This window comes from Chelon labrosus (genome assembly GCF_963514085.1).
Source record: "Chelon labrosus genome assembly, chromosome: 9".
NCBI lineage: Eukaryota > Metazoa > Chordata > Actinopteri > Mugiliformes > Mugilidae > Chelon > Chelon labrosus.
The window spans coordinates 6,568,027-6,584,168 of NC_140359.1; the positions used below are offsets into that span (position 1 = coordinate 6,568,027).

General features: G+C 36.7%; 1 protein-coding gene across 1 annotated transcript; it reads right to left on the minus strand.

Moving 5' to 3' along the window:
• Positions 1 to 471: 471 nt before the first annotated feature.
• On the minus strand, positions 472 to 15,105 carry figla (folliculogenesis specific bHLH transcription factor). Its single transcript, XM_084550963.1, has 6 exons — positions 14,293 to 15,105; positions 13,290 to 13,436; positions 13,091 to 13,180; positions 9,902 to 10,054; positions 8,512 to 8,571; positions 472 to 1,123 (listed from the first exon to the last, which is right to left on the minus strand). Exons 1-5 carry the CDS (start codon positions 14,476 to 14,478, stop codon positions 8,554 to 8,556), a joined length of 594 nt encoding a protein of 197 aa, XP_084407089.1. The 5' UTR covers positions 14,479 to 15,105; the 3' UTR covers positions 472 to 1,123; positions 8,512 to 8,553.
• Between the last annotated feature and the right edge of the window lie 1,037 nt (positions 15,106 to 16,142).

Here is a 16,142-nt window from a genome sequence, read left to right on the forward strand (position 1 = left end):
TACAATACAAATTGTGAAAGAGTGGTTCAGGGAGCATGAGACATCATTTTCACACATAGATTGGCCACCACAGAGTCCAGACCTTAACCCCATTGAGAATCTCTGGGATGTGCTGGAGAAGGCTTTGCACAGTGGTCAGACTCTCCCATCATCAATACAAGATCTTGGTGAAAAATTAATGCAACACTGGATGAAAATAAATCTGGTGACATTGCAGAAGCTTATCAAAACAATGCCACAGTGAATGTGTGCTGTAATCAAAGCTAAAGGCGGTCCAATGAAATATTAGAGCGTATGACCTTTTTTCGGTGGTGACAGACAGTGTATATTTATATTCCCATTTAGAGTTTACTTTCGACCCAAATGTTGATTTGTGTTAAAAACAACAATACACATCACAGCTGTACGAGCTGTTATGAGTCAATTAAGGTTTAGGGTGTTTTCTTAATGAACAGTTTATTAACAATTAAAGAAGATCACAACTTTAATTGTCTGTTTGCTGCAGGAGTTGTATTCAGTTGAAACAAATGCAATTAAGCAAGGGTGCATAAACTTTTTCGTAAAGTTCAGGTCACATCTTCACTGCATCAATCTGAAAACCAATTACTACTTTGGAAATATGTCCTAAATAACAGATAATGGATGAAATGAAAACACAAACCGGTAATGTTTTATGAATGTTGATATTTCCAGATATATTTGATATAAAGATTAGCAGATGACAGTAGTATGATAAAAATTAAACCTGAAATTAAAGCTTTTAAACAAGAGACAATTCAATTATACTGAACACTTAACAATATGAAAGACAAAAGGTACTGGCACAAGCTTCTTTCTTCAAAGTACAGTTCATGAAAGCTGATAATATTAAATCAATATTTACATAGTATGAGGCTTGGTACAAGTAATGTGTAAGAGCTAAATAAACAGGATTTTACACAAAAAAGCAAATCATAAAATAAATTAAAGAACCAAAAGCTGTCTTGTACATTTCATTTGAGGGCTGCCAAGGACAAAGATGTAAAAATGAAAAATATTCATATTCACTTAAACAAAAAACAAGTTAAGACAAATAAAAGACTGCTTTCACGAAGATAATTCCTTTCTTCAAAGCAAAAGGCTCCTAGAAATAAAAAGACAATTATATAAACAACAGTTCCTTAATATCACTATATTCAGCATCTTGTTGATCATAATGTTAGTCTTGATTGGAGACACAGACTCCATCTCAATCACACCCCATTCACTAAACATTGCACTACACTGTAATTTTCTCCAGGGTTTCATTAGCATCTGAATTCTGAATAAAAATTGGTTTTATTTTACATAACGGCATCAAAAATGTAACCACGGGACTTCCGGTTATGGCGGCTTGCTGAGAAGACGCGTGTAAGACTGCTCTGCTACTAAACAGTTTAAATCCTTGCTAAATAGGCCAATTCTGTGTGACATGCAGCCCAACTACAACACCAGGGTTTAGGAATATACCGATGGAACCAAGAAAATCAAATCGGAACAAGACACAACAAACCAAAGTAACTAACTTTGCAACTCCGACTGCCAAAACCAAGTTCACCGCTAAAGACAAGACTATGGAAGCTAGCGCTGCGGCTAGCAGCGTCGGCAGCGCTAGCCTCGATAAACAGCTGGAGGAAAGCATTGCAACCGCCAGAAACGAGACCAGTACCGCTATGACAACAGTACTGGCAGCTATTAATGCGATGAAGACTGAGTTCTCAGTCAAATTTGATGGCATCCTCTCCATGATGGAAAATGTAAGGAAAGACATTACAGACTGCTTAGAAAGAGTAACGCAAGCGGAGACGAGAATCTCAACAACAGAAGACGACGTAACTACGCTCCAGAAGAAGGTGAAAAACCTAGAGGGGAAAAATAAAAATCTGGAAGAGAAAGTGTTGGACCTGGAAGCTCGTTCACGTCGCTCCAATGTACGGCTTGTTAATTTACCCGAAGGCGTGGAAGGAGACGACATCTGTGGATTCCTGGAGAGTTGGATACCGGAGGCGCTGGAGCTACAGCAGCTCCAGGGGAAAATTACGGTCGAAAGAGCGCACAGGCTTGGACCAAGAAGATCACATACGACCGACTCCGCACCTAGGACCCTCATAATGAAGTTCCTGAATTATAAAGATAAAGAAGCGGTGATGAAAGCGGCCAGGGCAAAAAAGCAAGTTCGCTACAAAAATCATCCAGTGAGATTCTACCATGACGTGACCGCAGAGACGCACAAGAAAATAAAAGAGTTCGAGGAGGTGAGGAGACAACTCCGTACACTGGGGCTCCGGTACGGTATGATCCATCCTGCCCGGCTTATCGTCACCTACAAAGAGCGCTCACACATCTTCAATAGCGCCGACGAAGCCGAGGACTTCATTAAGAAGATCCAGTCGGACAATCATCCAGACTGTGGTAGTGAAGAACTCATGACATCATAGGAAAGGTAACCAAAAACTGCTGATGGAACTTTATTCTAACAACTTTGATGCAGTGCAGAGTTAGTAGGGGAGGACAGAGTGAAAGTTAGTTACACTGAGTTCTGATTGCTCTCCCCCCTGATCTATTGATAAAGAACAATCTTCTGATTTATATGCACTGTTTAACTAAGTAGATATGGAGGTGTTTTTTGTTTGCTGGGTTGCTCTAAAACAACTTTCTAAATTACAGTAGCAGAGTAGTTACGTTCCTTCGTTTTTTTTCCTTCCTTTTTAGACATCAGCATAGCTATACTGATCCCCACACTGTGTGGATCGGCTCTTTGCTTTTGGGAAGTCCAGTAAACGAAGGGGAGGGTGGTCACCTGACGGGGCAATACTCAGGTGGATTGATGTTAATTGAGGGGAATGCATTTGTTCTCTGTTCCTTTTTTGTTCCTTTTCTTTTGCTGCTCGGTCTGAAGACACTAAAACTGTTGGGGAAATTCAAAATATTTGATCTATATGTCTGTTGATCTTAAGGTTAGAATTACATCCTGGAACTGCAGAGGGCTACAAAAAACAAAAAAGGTTAAGCAAGTAATGAACAGGGTTAACATTTTACAATCGAAAATAGTATTCCTTCAAGAAACCCACCTAACACACGAAGACGAGCTTAAAGTGAGGAGGAGGTGGAAAGGTAAAATTCTGTCAGCTCCCTTTACCTCTCAAGCAAGGGGTGTTATGATCTTGATCCATGATTCTATTCCATTTCAAATTCATAATGTTATCAAAGATAAGGCAGGACGATATTTGATCATTCAAGGGGCAATTCTTAGGGAACAATTAATTCTAATAAATGTCTATGCTCCAAATACAGACGAACCCAAGTTTTTCCAAAATCTATTTCTTACTATTGCCTCCTTACCCGGTGCTTGTATAATGGCAGGTGATTTTAATTGCACCTTAGATCCCCTGAAAGACAAAAGTTCAGGCATCGATCAGTCACATTCAAGAAGCAGGGGCGTAATCCACTATTTTATGAAAGAAATGAGTTTAATTGATGTTTGGAGGGAAGATAATCCCAATGGGAAAAAATATTCATGCTACTCTGGTACACACCAGTCATATTCTCGCATAGATTTCTTTTTGGTTTCAGCACAACTTAAATATAAAATAAAGGAGGTGTCCTATGATGCTATACTCCTATCTGACCACGCTCCAAACTCTTTAGTTTATCATGACCCTAAACTGGCTAGTGATATTCCCAAATGGAGATTTAAAACAAAGTGGCTATCTGATACTGACTTTGTTACTTCTCTTGATGAACAGATTAAATATTATTTTGAAACAAATACAACCGAAACCTCACAAAGTACCAGATGGGAAGCGTTTAAGGCCTTTATCAGGGGACAAATTATCAACATCACTAGCTTTAAAGCTAAAGAAACCTACAATAAAACAAAATCATTAGAAACAAAAATAAAAGGATTAGAAGAAGAATACTACCAATCGGGTTCCCAGGACACCCATCAAAGATTACTTTTGTTAAAAACACAATACAACGAAATATCTACAACAAGAGCTTTATCAAGTTTACTTCGACTTAAACAGACATTTTATGACCAAGGGGAAAAACCTGGCAGAGTGCTGGCATGGCGTCTCAAACAACTTCAGAATGAAAGACTTATCACATCACTGCAAAACGATAATAATGAAAACATTGTTGACCCAATTGAAATAAATGAGAACTTCCAAAAATTTTATGAAAAGCTTTATAGCTCGGAAATAGGTCCAAATACGTCTGAAATTAATAAATTCCTGGACAAAATCCGAATTCCCAAAATATCAGAAGTAATTAAAGGAGAACTAGAGAAAGAAATAACATTAATGGAACTATCTACGGCCATTGACAGTATCAAAGGAGGGAAAACCCCTGGGCCAGATGGAATACCCATTGAGATTTACAAAGTGTTCAAACACAGATTGATGGTAGTATTATTAGAAATGTTTAAGGAGTCCTTTCACAACGGAATCCTTCCAACATCATTAAGGGGAGCACTAATCATTTTATTGCCAAAACCAGGCAAACCAAATAACAAATGTGAAAACTTTAGGCCAATCAGTCTCTTAAATGTGGATTTAAAAATTTTGAGTAAAATAATAGCCAGGAGACTGGAGAAGATAATTCCAAATATTATTGACAAAGACCAAAATGGCTTTGTACAAGGTAGACAAGGCTTCCACAATGTTAGGAGAATCCTGAATATACTCTTTGAGGAGAAGGGAGCAACAGATACAGCATTGCTGTCATTGGATGCGGAAAAAGCCTTTGACAGAGTAGAATGGCTTTATTTATTCGAAATCCTCAGACGTTTTGGCTTTGGAGACAACTTTAATAAATGGATAAAACTACTATATACAGAACCATTTGCTGAAGTAATGACTAACCGTAATATATCCAAAACCATTAAGATACAAAGAGGATGTAGGCAAGGAGATCCCCTATCCCCTCTCCTCTTTATTATGGCTATAGAACCTCTGGCAATTGCAGTAAGAACACACCAAAATATAACAGGCATATCAATTGGACCACAGGAACACCGTCTGGCTCTGTTTGCAGATGACGTAATCATATTCCTTAAAAAGTTGGAAAAATCCATTCCGGAATTATTAGAACTCCTTTATGTATTTGGGAAAACCTCAGGATATAAATTAAACAAATCAAAATCATCAATAATGCTTTTAAATCAGTTAGAAAGTAAAAACCCTCCTAGAACAGTCACTCAATTTAAAATTGTAGACTGTTTTACATATCTAGGAATTCAAATTGTCCCACAACTCAAACATATTGTAGCCAGTAATTATGATCCATTACTACAAGAAATCTCAAAATTATTGGAAAGGTGGACACCCTTACCCATGTCACTAATAGGAAAAATAAATGTTCTTAAAATGAATATAATGCCCAAATTGTTGTATTTGTTTCAAAACCTTCCACTTCCTCCTCCAAGCAACCTGTTCACTCAGCTTAAAAGACTGTTTGTTAGATTCTTGTGGAATAATAGGCGCCCCCGGACGCGACTATCACTACTGTACTTACCTTATGATAGGGGGGGACTCAAGTGTCCCTGCCCTCTCTGGTACTATTGGGCGGCACAATTAAGAACGATCATGTTTTACTATGCAGAAAGAGATGTTCCTCTCTGGAAAGGAATGGAAGAACTACAGCTAGATCTGCCCCTTCCAGTATACCTGTACTCAGCGAACACTAAAATCCTCAAAAGGAACACAAAAAACCCTATTGTGAAAAACATGATTGTAGTGTGGCATCAAGTTAAAAAATATCTGAGAGATACGCCCCCCCTCTCTATTTTCAGCCCGATATGGGGTAATTACTCCTTTCCTCCAGGTAAATCAGATGGGGGGTTTAAATCTTGGGCTACTAAAGGACTGACAAAAATAGGAGACCTTTACGACTCACAAAAAGTGCTGATGTCATTTGGAGAAATAGCTGATAAATTTAATATAACCCGTAACCATTTTTTTAAATACCTACAGTTGAGGAATTTCATTAGAACACACCAAAGCCAAACCTTAAGCTGCCCGGAAGAGTCTACAGTAGAAAGATTAATGAATATGGATTGCCTAGGGAGGGGTCTAATATCCAAAATATATAAATGTCTAATAGATGGAAGTACAGAAACATCAGCAGGGCGGCTGAAAGCGTGGAGAGAAGATCTACAGGAGGACATCTCAATAGAAAAGTGGGGCGAGGCATGCGCTCGAGCACAATCAAGAACTACTAACACTCGCTTGAAAATATTACAATACAACTGGTTGATGCGAACATATATTACTCCAGAAAAACTTCACAAATATAACAGTGCCATACCCGATATCTGTGTTAAATGTGAGAAGGAAAAGGGTACATTTTTTCACTGTATCTGGCAATGTATAAAAATACAAAAGTTTTGGCAAGAAATAAAACAGTGTATTCAAAATATTTTACAAATTCGAATACCCTTAGTTCCACATTTGTTTATATTAGGTATTAAAAAACATCAACGAATATTTGTAGATTTAAGTGTATTAATGGCTAAGAGAGTAATAGCCCTCACATGGAAAAGCACCTGTAGCCCAAGTGTGAAGAGGTGGTTGTCTGAACTGTCTTCAACTCTCCCTTTAGAGAAAATTACGTATACAGTAAAACACCAACAACATAACTTCCACCAGATCTGGGACCCCTTTATCAGCTATTTATCGAGGACTGATTTGTCTCATGTGGTGGAAGCGTCTGGGGACATGTAAACAGTAGTGCTTTGCAGTGTTTAATCTCATAGAAATGTTTGTTTTAATACTATCTATTTTTTCTTATACGCACTAACATAATTTCCAACCAGAAACTTGAAAGCCTGTTAAGACCGGGGGCGGGGTGTTGACATGTTTGTTCTTAACATGTAATTGTAATTCTTTGTATTTTTTAAATTTTTTTTGTATTTCTTTGATATGATGTGAAAACAATAAAAAGAATGTTGGTAAAAAAAAAAAAAAAAAAATGTAACCACGGAGCAGAAACAGCAGCATGGAAATAATCTGCTGACGCAATGTACTGGACTGTTTTGTACCAGGGCTTCAGATTACAGGTACAACAGAGCACGTGCTGCTCGAAAGAGATGATGATTCAACAGCCTTAAATCCTTCCACCACAAGAGGGCAATGCAACGACACACTTCAAATCAGTGGAGACAAAAAAAAAAAAAAAAAAAAAAAACAGGTATAAGAACTCAGTACAAAAAAGTAAAAGTAAGGTAATTACTTCTGCATCACTGGGAGTGGAGGGATTTAACACTAAACTGTTTTATGACCAAATATAGGCCAGCTATAAATTGCTGTGGCAGACAGAGCTTAATGCACTGCAACTTAAGAAAACACACGCAATGAAGAAAAATACTTTAAAAAATATTAATAAAATATTGATATAATATTCCTTTATTGATAAATCATGGGGAAATTCTTACTCTGCATTTAACTTACACACACCTGTGTGTACAAACAGATAAGCAGCAGCACTGGGAGCAGTGGGCTGCCACTTGTGCATGACCCAGGGAGCAGTTTGGAGGTGCCTCAGCCATAGACTTGGGGGATGCAAACCCGTGATCCTTCAGTCCTAATGTTACTACCTTAACCACTCCACAGCTCCCAAAACATCCCCACTTTGAACAGTAAATAATTAAAACTGAATACATACGCACAAAGCAAAAAAAAAATAAAAAGTCAGAATACATTTCTAAATGATATTAATCTAAGAATTGTGTATTTTGTCAGATTATTTGAATTGACACGCCTAAATAAGCAAAAAGCTGATAAGGAATCATACATTCAGCATATTAAAATCATCTTAAAAACAAACAATTTAAATAACAAGACGACTTGCATTGCAGTTCACTTTCAACAAAATGAACGACTCCAAACCTCTTAACTTTCTGAGCAGCTACGTGCTTTGGGGTTCCCTGGAAACATTAGTGGTGTAATTTACACTATTTGCATTGCTTCCTATATTTGATGGTGTTGTGAATATTTGCAGTGCGCGCGTTTTCTTAAGTTGTATTGAACTCTCTCAGCCACCATAATAAATGGCCAAACACATTTTTGCTCTGGATGAAAAATTAAAGGACAAAAAAACATATTTTTACAGCAGGTCTTTTGAATTATCACAGTATTTTTCCATTAGCATTTAGCAAGTGCTCCAGTCACACGACAGCGAGAAACTCCAGGACCCTGAGACTTACGCAGTTTATTTTATAATTAAGACCTGAGACCTTTCAAAATATCTTCCATGTATTTTTTTTTAACCAATTATCCATTAATGATGACCATTCAGACCACAGGGGGGCAACATTTGCCATTTTACAGTCACAGTATATATTTTTATATTATTTTCATTCCACACTTTATTATTTATATTAATTATATATTAAAAAAACATTGTCAACCTTTGGTGAGTCTAGGTTTTTACCTTAGAAAGCATCTCTGATAACTGATTTGATATTCATGTATTTAAAAAACAAAATCAAACCTGGCAGGTTTCCAGTGTGGGTCCATCTGCTCTAAACACCACTCAGCAGGGTTGAGACATCTGTGAAGTGAAAAAGAAACAGCTAACATCCGAGTTCTTACAGTGTGATTATGATCTATTCTGTTGCAGCATCTGTTAAATAAAAAAACATAAAGAAGAAGTACAATTCTGTCATTAAAACATCTCAGTTATTTGAGGACTGACAAGGAATCTTTTGTGCTGAAGCTTCTTTTCACGTCAGACATTTTTCCTCATCTGAACCTTGATTTCATTGTTTGCAGAGTGCAGAGTACAGAGAAACACACAAGCCTGTGTCAAAGCCATATTGATGTTAAACCTCAGGCTCAATAACAGGTTACGTCAATCCTGTGATGACCATGTGAAAAAAAAACAGTTGTCTTGATATAAACCGCTTCACCTTAAATTATCCAATCAGATAAGGAGACACTTGTGAGGATAGTTTGAATGTTTCAGATGTTAGGGCTACACTGAATACAATCAAATGCCTTGTGTTGATTGCCAGTTGTAATTGTACTCTGCCAGATAATTCCTGTAATTAAACATGTGTCTGATTGCCTATTGTTTGCAGGGTTCATCTTTCAAGAATTGTGTATAAAGGGTGCCCGTCTCCTGTTTGAAAAGTTGTATTATTTGTCAACAGATAAAAGATTTTTGTGTTTTCTTAATCTATCAAGAGAATTCTTGTAAAATCAATGTAAAATCAGTTATTTAACAGAACTGGATTATATTTTAAAAACTGTTATTTATACCTTGTCTTGACTTTATTTTCTGTTTGGTAATCAGAAATGGAAAGGCAGGATAGAAGCACAATAATGAACAGTTTTTACATAAAATAAAATGAATTTTCATGATGGAGGTGTGCAGAAATGGCTGCCGAATTAAGAACCTTAAAGCCCAAATGAAGTGTGAAAACTCAAAGGGTCAAAAAGTGTATTTCTTTGTGAACATCTTAAAAGTGGTGAAGCTGCTTCACCACCCATTTGGCTTCTTCAGTTCTAAATGGCTACTGAAGAGCTTAGGTTTTAACTGGAAAATCTATGAGTGATGCATGGGTGAGACAAACATGACTAGGGTCTGTTAACTAGACCATTCTCACCTACAATTAGAGGATGTTAAGATAAACGTGGCAATGACCTGTTCGTCTACAATTAACGGTGCTGTAATGACCAAGTAATGGCTAGATTTGTCCCTTTAACATGACCAATGTGACTGACAACCTTTATGAAAAATGCAAGACTGAGGTTTTCCTGTGAACACTGACACCTAACCAACATCAGCTGTCCATGTTCACACATCAGCATCAGCAAGAGAGTAGCTGACAAAACATCCAGCAGAAAATTTGTTACAGGCAAAATAAGCAAGGATTTACCGAGGTCTGATCAGGTGCTACTTGGATGATGAACTGGTATGCAGGCATCACACAATGTTGCAACACCAGTCTGGTCATATCTGCGTCCTCCGTTACCAGTTCAGGGGACATGGAGAATCCATCTTCAGGGTGTTCCTCTGACATGTTCAGCAACTGTCAGGACAAATTACACTGAAATGTATCATTTAATCAAGTACTTGTCTGCACTGAGCTTAAAAGGCGAGTTCACAATCGATATGCATTAATTAAAAACAGTACTTTTTCAGCAGTTAGAAAGAGAAAGAATAAAAGGTGTCAGCCTCCTCAATATGTTTAGACTCGGACTCGTCATAAACAGTGCTTTTGTTTTAATATTTAGTGCAACAGCTGAGACGGAACTGAAACTGTGTTGTTATCACCTTCACTCGAATTACTTTACACAAAGAAATAAGGAATATCAATTATCTGCTCAAATGCATGAAAAGAGTCAACCACAACATTTAGCCAATAGTATTACTATGTAAATTACTAATTATCTGAAAATAAAACTGAACAACTGAAAGAACCTCTCAGTGTCTTTGTTTTTATAGGGGAAATGAAAAATAATTTTAGAAAGACCAGGACAGAAATATTCATAAATATTAGACCACGGCATTAAAATCTGAGGAGTAAATTCAGATACTGAAAAAATATATTTATAATATCACTTTCAGAGAAGTTAACAAATCAGACTGTTAGATTGCCAAACACTCGTCATCCAAATTAAGTACTCCAGCACAGGATAAAATGAATTAATAACATAATACCCTAAACCTTAATTTGTAAATAAATGGAATTTATTCCAGATGCCGTCCAGCCATTTTCTATGAAGCAAGTCCACAGAGAGAACTCAAAAATACATTTAAGAGCAGAGCAGAATGAGACATGAGCAAATTGGATTTTTATCAGCATTGTAACACCAATATTGACTGGTTTATAAAGAGTCCCGAAAGAACAAATGTAAAGCTAACTAATATAACATCCTTTACATGTATGGAACGTTGCGCTGGTAGTTTATTTTAAAGATATAAAAATCTGCAGAGAAGCAAAAGGAACATGTGTGTGGAAATGTGTGATAATGACTCTGGATTTTTTCACTTTGAATATTTCAGATATAAAAAGTACATAATTTGGTGTATCATTTTTTGTAATACAATACACAGCAGTACACGGATGTTGAAATCCAACTCATACTACGAGTTTGCTGGTTGCCTGCCAGTTCTCATATTGATTTTAAATATTTTGCTTGGTGTTTAAGCACTGTTTCACAGCCTAAAGCAACACCAGGACTTGACACTTGACTGACCCCTCAGGTCCACTGAGTTTTTACGAGTACAGAATAAAAACTTTTGTAGAGGAGGCTTTTACATTTTTTTCCTTATCTGAATTGTTAGAAGAGTTTGCCTTTGGATTAATGTTTCATTACTATACACTGACAGTGGTCACAAAGCTATTTCTAAAGATTTTTCTATGTGATAAGAGCAAATATACTTTAATCTTTGTTATTTGTTTTACACAATAAAGAAAGTTCTGCTATTGTAAAATAAAATGAGAATCTTTAAGTAAAATATTGAATTCAGGCATTTTTTTAATACATAACAGAGCTAGTTGGCTGTCAACTATATGGGCCAGTATATGATTGATTTAGAAGTTTATTCTACTTAATAAAGTTACACAGTGCACATCTGATCTAGAAGAATACAAGTTTCCGAAACATTTTTTTTATTATTATTTACAAAACACGGAAAGATTATTTTCTTGAAAAAAATAAACCTGATTGGATTAATATCAGATTATTGGGATTGCATCAGAGGCAAAAAAATAAATAAATCAAAATAAAAAACTTGATCAAGATTTCCCTAATGGAATGTGGTGCACAAAGATTTGGGAACCATTCAAATTTTCTATATTTCTGCATAAAATGTCCTTTAAAAATCATTAAATATTCTCTTAAGTAGATAAAGAAACCCCAATTGAACAAAAACATTATAGCTGGTAATTTATTTGGGGACAATGGACCAATATTATGCGAGTCTTTGGTTTCACCATGTAAAGCAATACTGAAATAATGAATTCCTTTATACAGAACAGCTTCAATTTTGGATTCTTGGTGGATTTCCGTACATGAACTGACATTTTCCCTTAAGCTTGAATGATTTTGAATTCATTGCTTTGTCAATAATATTATGCCTTGCTGGTCCAAATACAGAAAAACAGATCCAAACCACTCTCTGTACCATGTTTCACACATACGAAAAAAAGGTTCTTAATTTCTTCTTAACAGAAGCATTTTTTCAGAATTTAATGATTAAATTATTTTTTATTTGTGGCCTTATTCATCCACCCTTTTCCAATAAACTTCAGGGCCCGTATTCCTAAAGATTCTGAGGATCCTCTCAGAGAAGCAGGCATGGCATGGGAAAATATAGCACAACACATAAATGCCTCCTTTCCATTGTCTCCTCTGCTTAAGAAATTCCTAAGCCTCTTAAAAGTCCTCCTCCCTGCTCTTAACAGATCTCACCTTAGGAGCACTCTTAAGAGCCAAGATTCTTACCTCACCTAGTTCAAGGTAACTATGGTAACAATGGTCTTCTCAACTTGTACAGAACTAAAAGTCTGAATTTTAATTGGAGCTTTATTAAAAAATAAATAAATAAATGTTAAAGCTTTTTCCAGCCTGCAGACATCAGGCATCTTTCTGAAGCTCTTGGAAATCGCTGTGGTACACTACCACGAACATGTGCTGTGAAGATAGCACTTTGACCTGTCTCTACTCTTTAAATAAAACAAGACACTCGCTCACACCTGACTGCCCTCCCACTGATTAAACATTCTAACTTTATTTCCTAGATATGTAATATTGAATAATTTTCAGAGACAAATTAACACTTGTGTGAGAAAATCTGGTGATGTTTCAATATTTATTCATAAATACAAAAAATACTAAAGGGTTCACCAACTTTCAGGCATCACTGTAGAAAAGGACACCAAATGTAGCATCTGTCCCAGCCATACTACGGCCATAGATCCCTGCCAGCACACTCCGAGTATGGGTAAGTTCCTGTTACTATTAGGAGGATTTGCCAGTACAGTTAAAGTTTACATAGACTAACCTGTGTGAAACTACTGGTCATAAATGCACAATGGAAAAAGACAAACAACACTTACATCATCCACTCTCCATAGGTCATTTCCCAGGCCTTCAGTCTGACCATAAGTGATTGCATTCTTTAAGAAATCAGTCCCACTGCCATCATCCTAAGAAATAGGGAAAAGCTAATCAACATTTCAAAGTGTCAGATTTGTCCTTGGAATACAACAGAGGACACTTGTCATTTGTTAGACTCCCGCTGAATGCAGAACTTACACTGTTAGTGTCCTGCAAAACTGCAAGAAGCAATCGAATGTATTCCGTCGCAGCCTTAAGAGTGTCCACTTTACTGGGTTTTCTGTCTTGTCGCATAAGTGGCACCATGCGTTTCAAGCGGGAGAACATTGTATTCAAGTTCCTGATCTGAAAAGAATAAAAAAAAAAAAAAAAGCAAAATAAAAAGTATGATGTGTCATATCAACAGTGTGGCACGGATGATCGGAACAAATCTTTCTAATATTACACAGCTATACTCGAAGCAAAACAAATAGATGATGCTGAGGATTTCTGCAGGGCTTGAAACAATTTAAGCTCTGTGGTGACAAAAGCTAACATGCAATGCAAACAGAAACAATGGAGAACCCAGTCAATGTTTGCAAGCTCAGCAGATCAAATGTCCCTGCAAACGTTGAGTCAACATCTTGAAAAGTGCCAATAATCCAGTATTTCTTAAAAAAACTAACAAAAACAATTAGTCATGATATGATTCACTGAAACAATAATATCTTCTGGACAGGAAGCCAATACATGGTTAGACGAGAAATGGATGATAACCACGCTGCTTTTATGCCAAACTCCATTTACGATATTGTCATTTAATAGGATGAGGTCAAACACACCACTTTTAAAATGCATTGATGGTCTGTCTGTTCAGCCCCTGGTTAATTCGGTGTATTTATTAATGTGGCAGGCATGACAAACAAACAAACAAACAAAAAGAACAGAGTTGGCTGACCTGTAGCCGTTATCAGTTGGGAATAAAAACCATCAAAGCTGAAACATACCACTGTTGCTGGTGTTGGCTAGTATGTGAAATACAAATGTACGCGGAAAGGCTTAGACAGCTCCAGTTAAGGGACAGAAAAATATGTTAGCTAATGTTAGCTAAAATACAAGCTAGCTAAAGTTAACTAAACAGTTCGTCTCTTTTCGGTGGGGACTGAACCTTATTAGCGAAAAGCATGTTTTTATACATGGTTGTTTTTTAATGAAAGCTCACTCTCAGTCGTTCCTTGGCGTTGACTAACTCTCTTTTTTTCACGGTTTCGTTGAAGTCCTCGGCGATGAAGTAAACGCCCTCCCGACCTCGTTTGAACTTCTCAATGTTGCTGAAAACTGGGAGTGCAGACTCGCCAGTTAACCTCTTCAAAATATCGCCCATTGATTCTTCCTCTGGTACCTTCATTTTAAACGAGGAATATACGCTAAAGTGGCTGTTTATTTTCCGCTATGCCATAGCCTCCTGTCAATACGTCCTCTGAGAGTGAGGGCAGAGGATCACACCTGTGCTACCTGTTTAATTAGCCCCCTGCAGCAGCAGCAGTCTGTCCATCAAAGTCTGACTTATTTCATGTGTTCATATCACAGAGGCTTCTGCTATTCACAAATATTAGATGAAAAAACGGTGTATTTCTTATGCTAAGCCCAAATACATGTGGCTCATGATGATCAAATATGCAAAAGGGAGCGTCTAACAGAAGCCTTAATTAGACTAATGCTGTTTTCATATTTAATACCATCTGCCTGGGCAAATATGTTCAAACTTCCTCACTGGGTTCATTATCCAGCTTTGGGAAACTATATGCATTCACTTTAGTATGGAGGGGAGATATGAAAATGAGGAAAAGAATGGAGATGGGGAAGGAAGACTTGGTATCTAAAATATTCCATTCATATGTTGAAATGTTTATGCCACATTATGTTGAGTGAACAAACTCTTCACATTTGTAACTGCAAGAAATCCCGGGTGTTAAATTAAATCTGAATAAAAAAGTGTATTAATGCATATTTAAATGTTTTTTGAGAAAAGTATTTTAGTGTAAGTCAGGTGAACTTAATATTGAATTCAATAACAGAAATAAATGTACCCCAGTGTCATTATAAAAGTATTATTTCACTTCTATGACCTTCACTAAATGTTTCTGGTAGCTTCTATATCCTCTCACACCAAAGATTTTATTGTCATGGCCTTTCAAGGAATTCCAAGCACATCTTTTGACTTTGTTACTCTTATTTTCCTTCTGAAAGCTTCCAGATCATACACAAAAGACAGTACAAATTAAATTCAAATGTCCTATTTTAGGATTTATTTTCAGTTAAACAATTCCTTACAGTTACTTTCCAAACATCAGTCAAATTTTAATTGCTCTGCACTGGGCACTGATATTACTCAGACTCTGAATCCATTATCTGAGAAATCACTTTATATGTGATTTTAAATGATTCACTAAAGCCCAAATGTTAAAACCAATGTGAACAGAGGCGCAGTTTGTCAACAGGCAAGGCAAGCAAGACCTAGGGGGGACAAAGTTTAAACTAATACTACCCCACCAGACACAACTCTAAATCCCATTACTTGATGTGCATGATTCTTTATGAATATGACAATAGTGCCCAATTCAAAATTAAAAGAAGTTTTCCATCCGGGAGTGAAAAAAAGAAAATGAACTAGATGATTGCAAGCGATCATAAAGGGGTCCATGCCATGGCGAAGTCATCCCGCCCCCTATAGACCATATTGCACAAAATTTGGTGGGCTTGTAAGGAGTCATCCACAGATTGTTATTGTCAAATGTCAAGCAGTTTACTGTGTTGGTTTGTTAGATATAAACATGTAGTCGTTGCAGTGCCCCCTACAGGCCGAATTTCGCGAAACTTGTCATGATTGTACGCAAGCATATTATAATGATGGTTGCTCAGTTTCATAAAGTTGGGGTGCTTGTATAGAATCATATTATTATCAATAATATGAAGTTTGATTAAGTTTGGGTATATACTTCACAAAATATTAGCTTTTGAGTTATACTGTTGCACGCCATAAAATTAATTAGCCATTGACTTTGTTCTTTT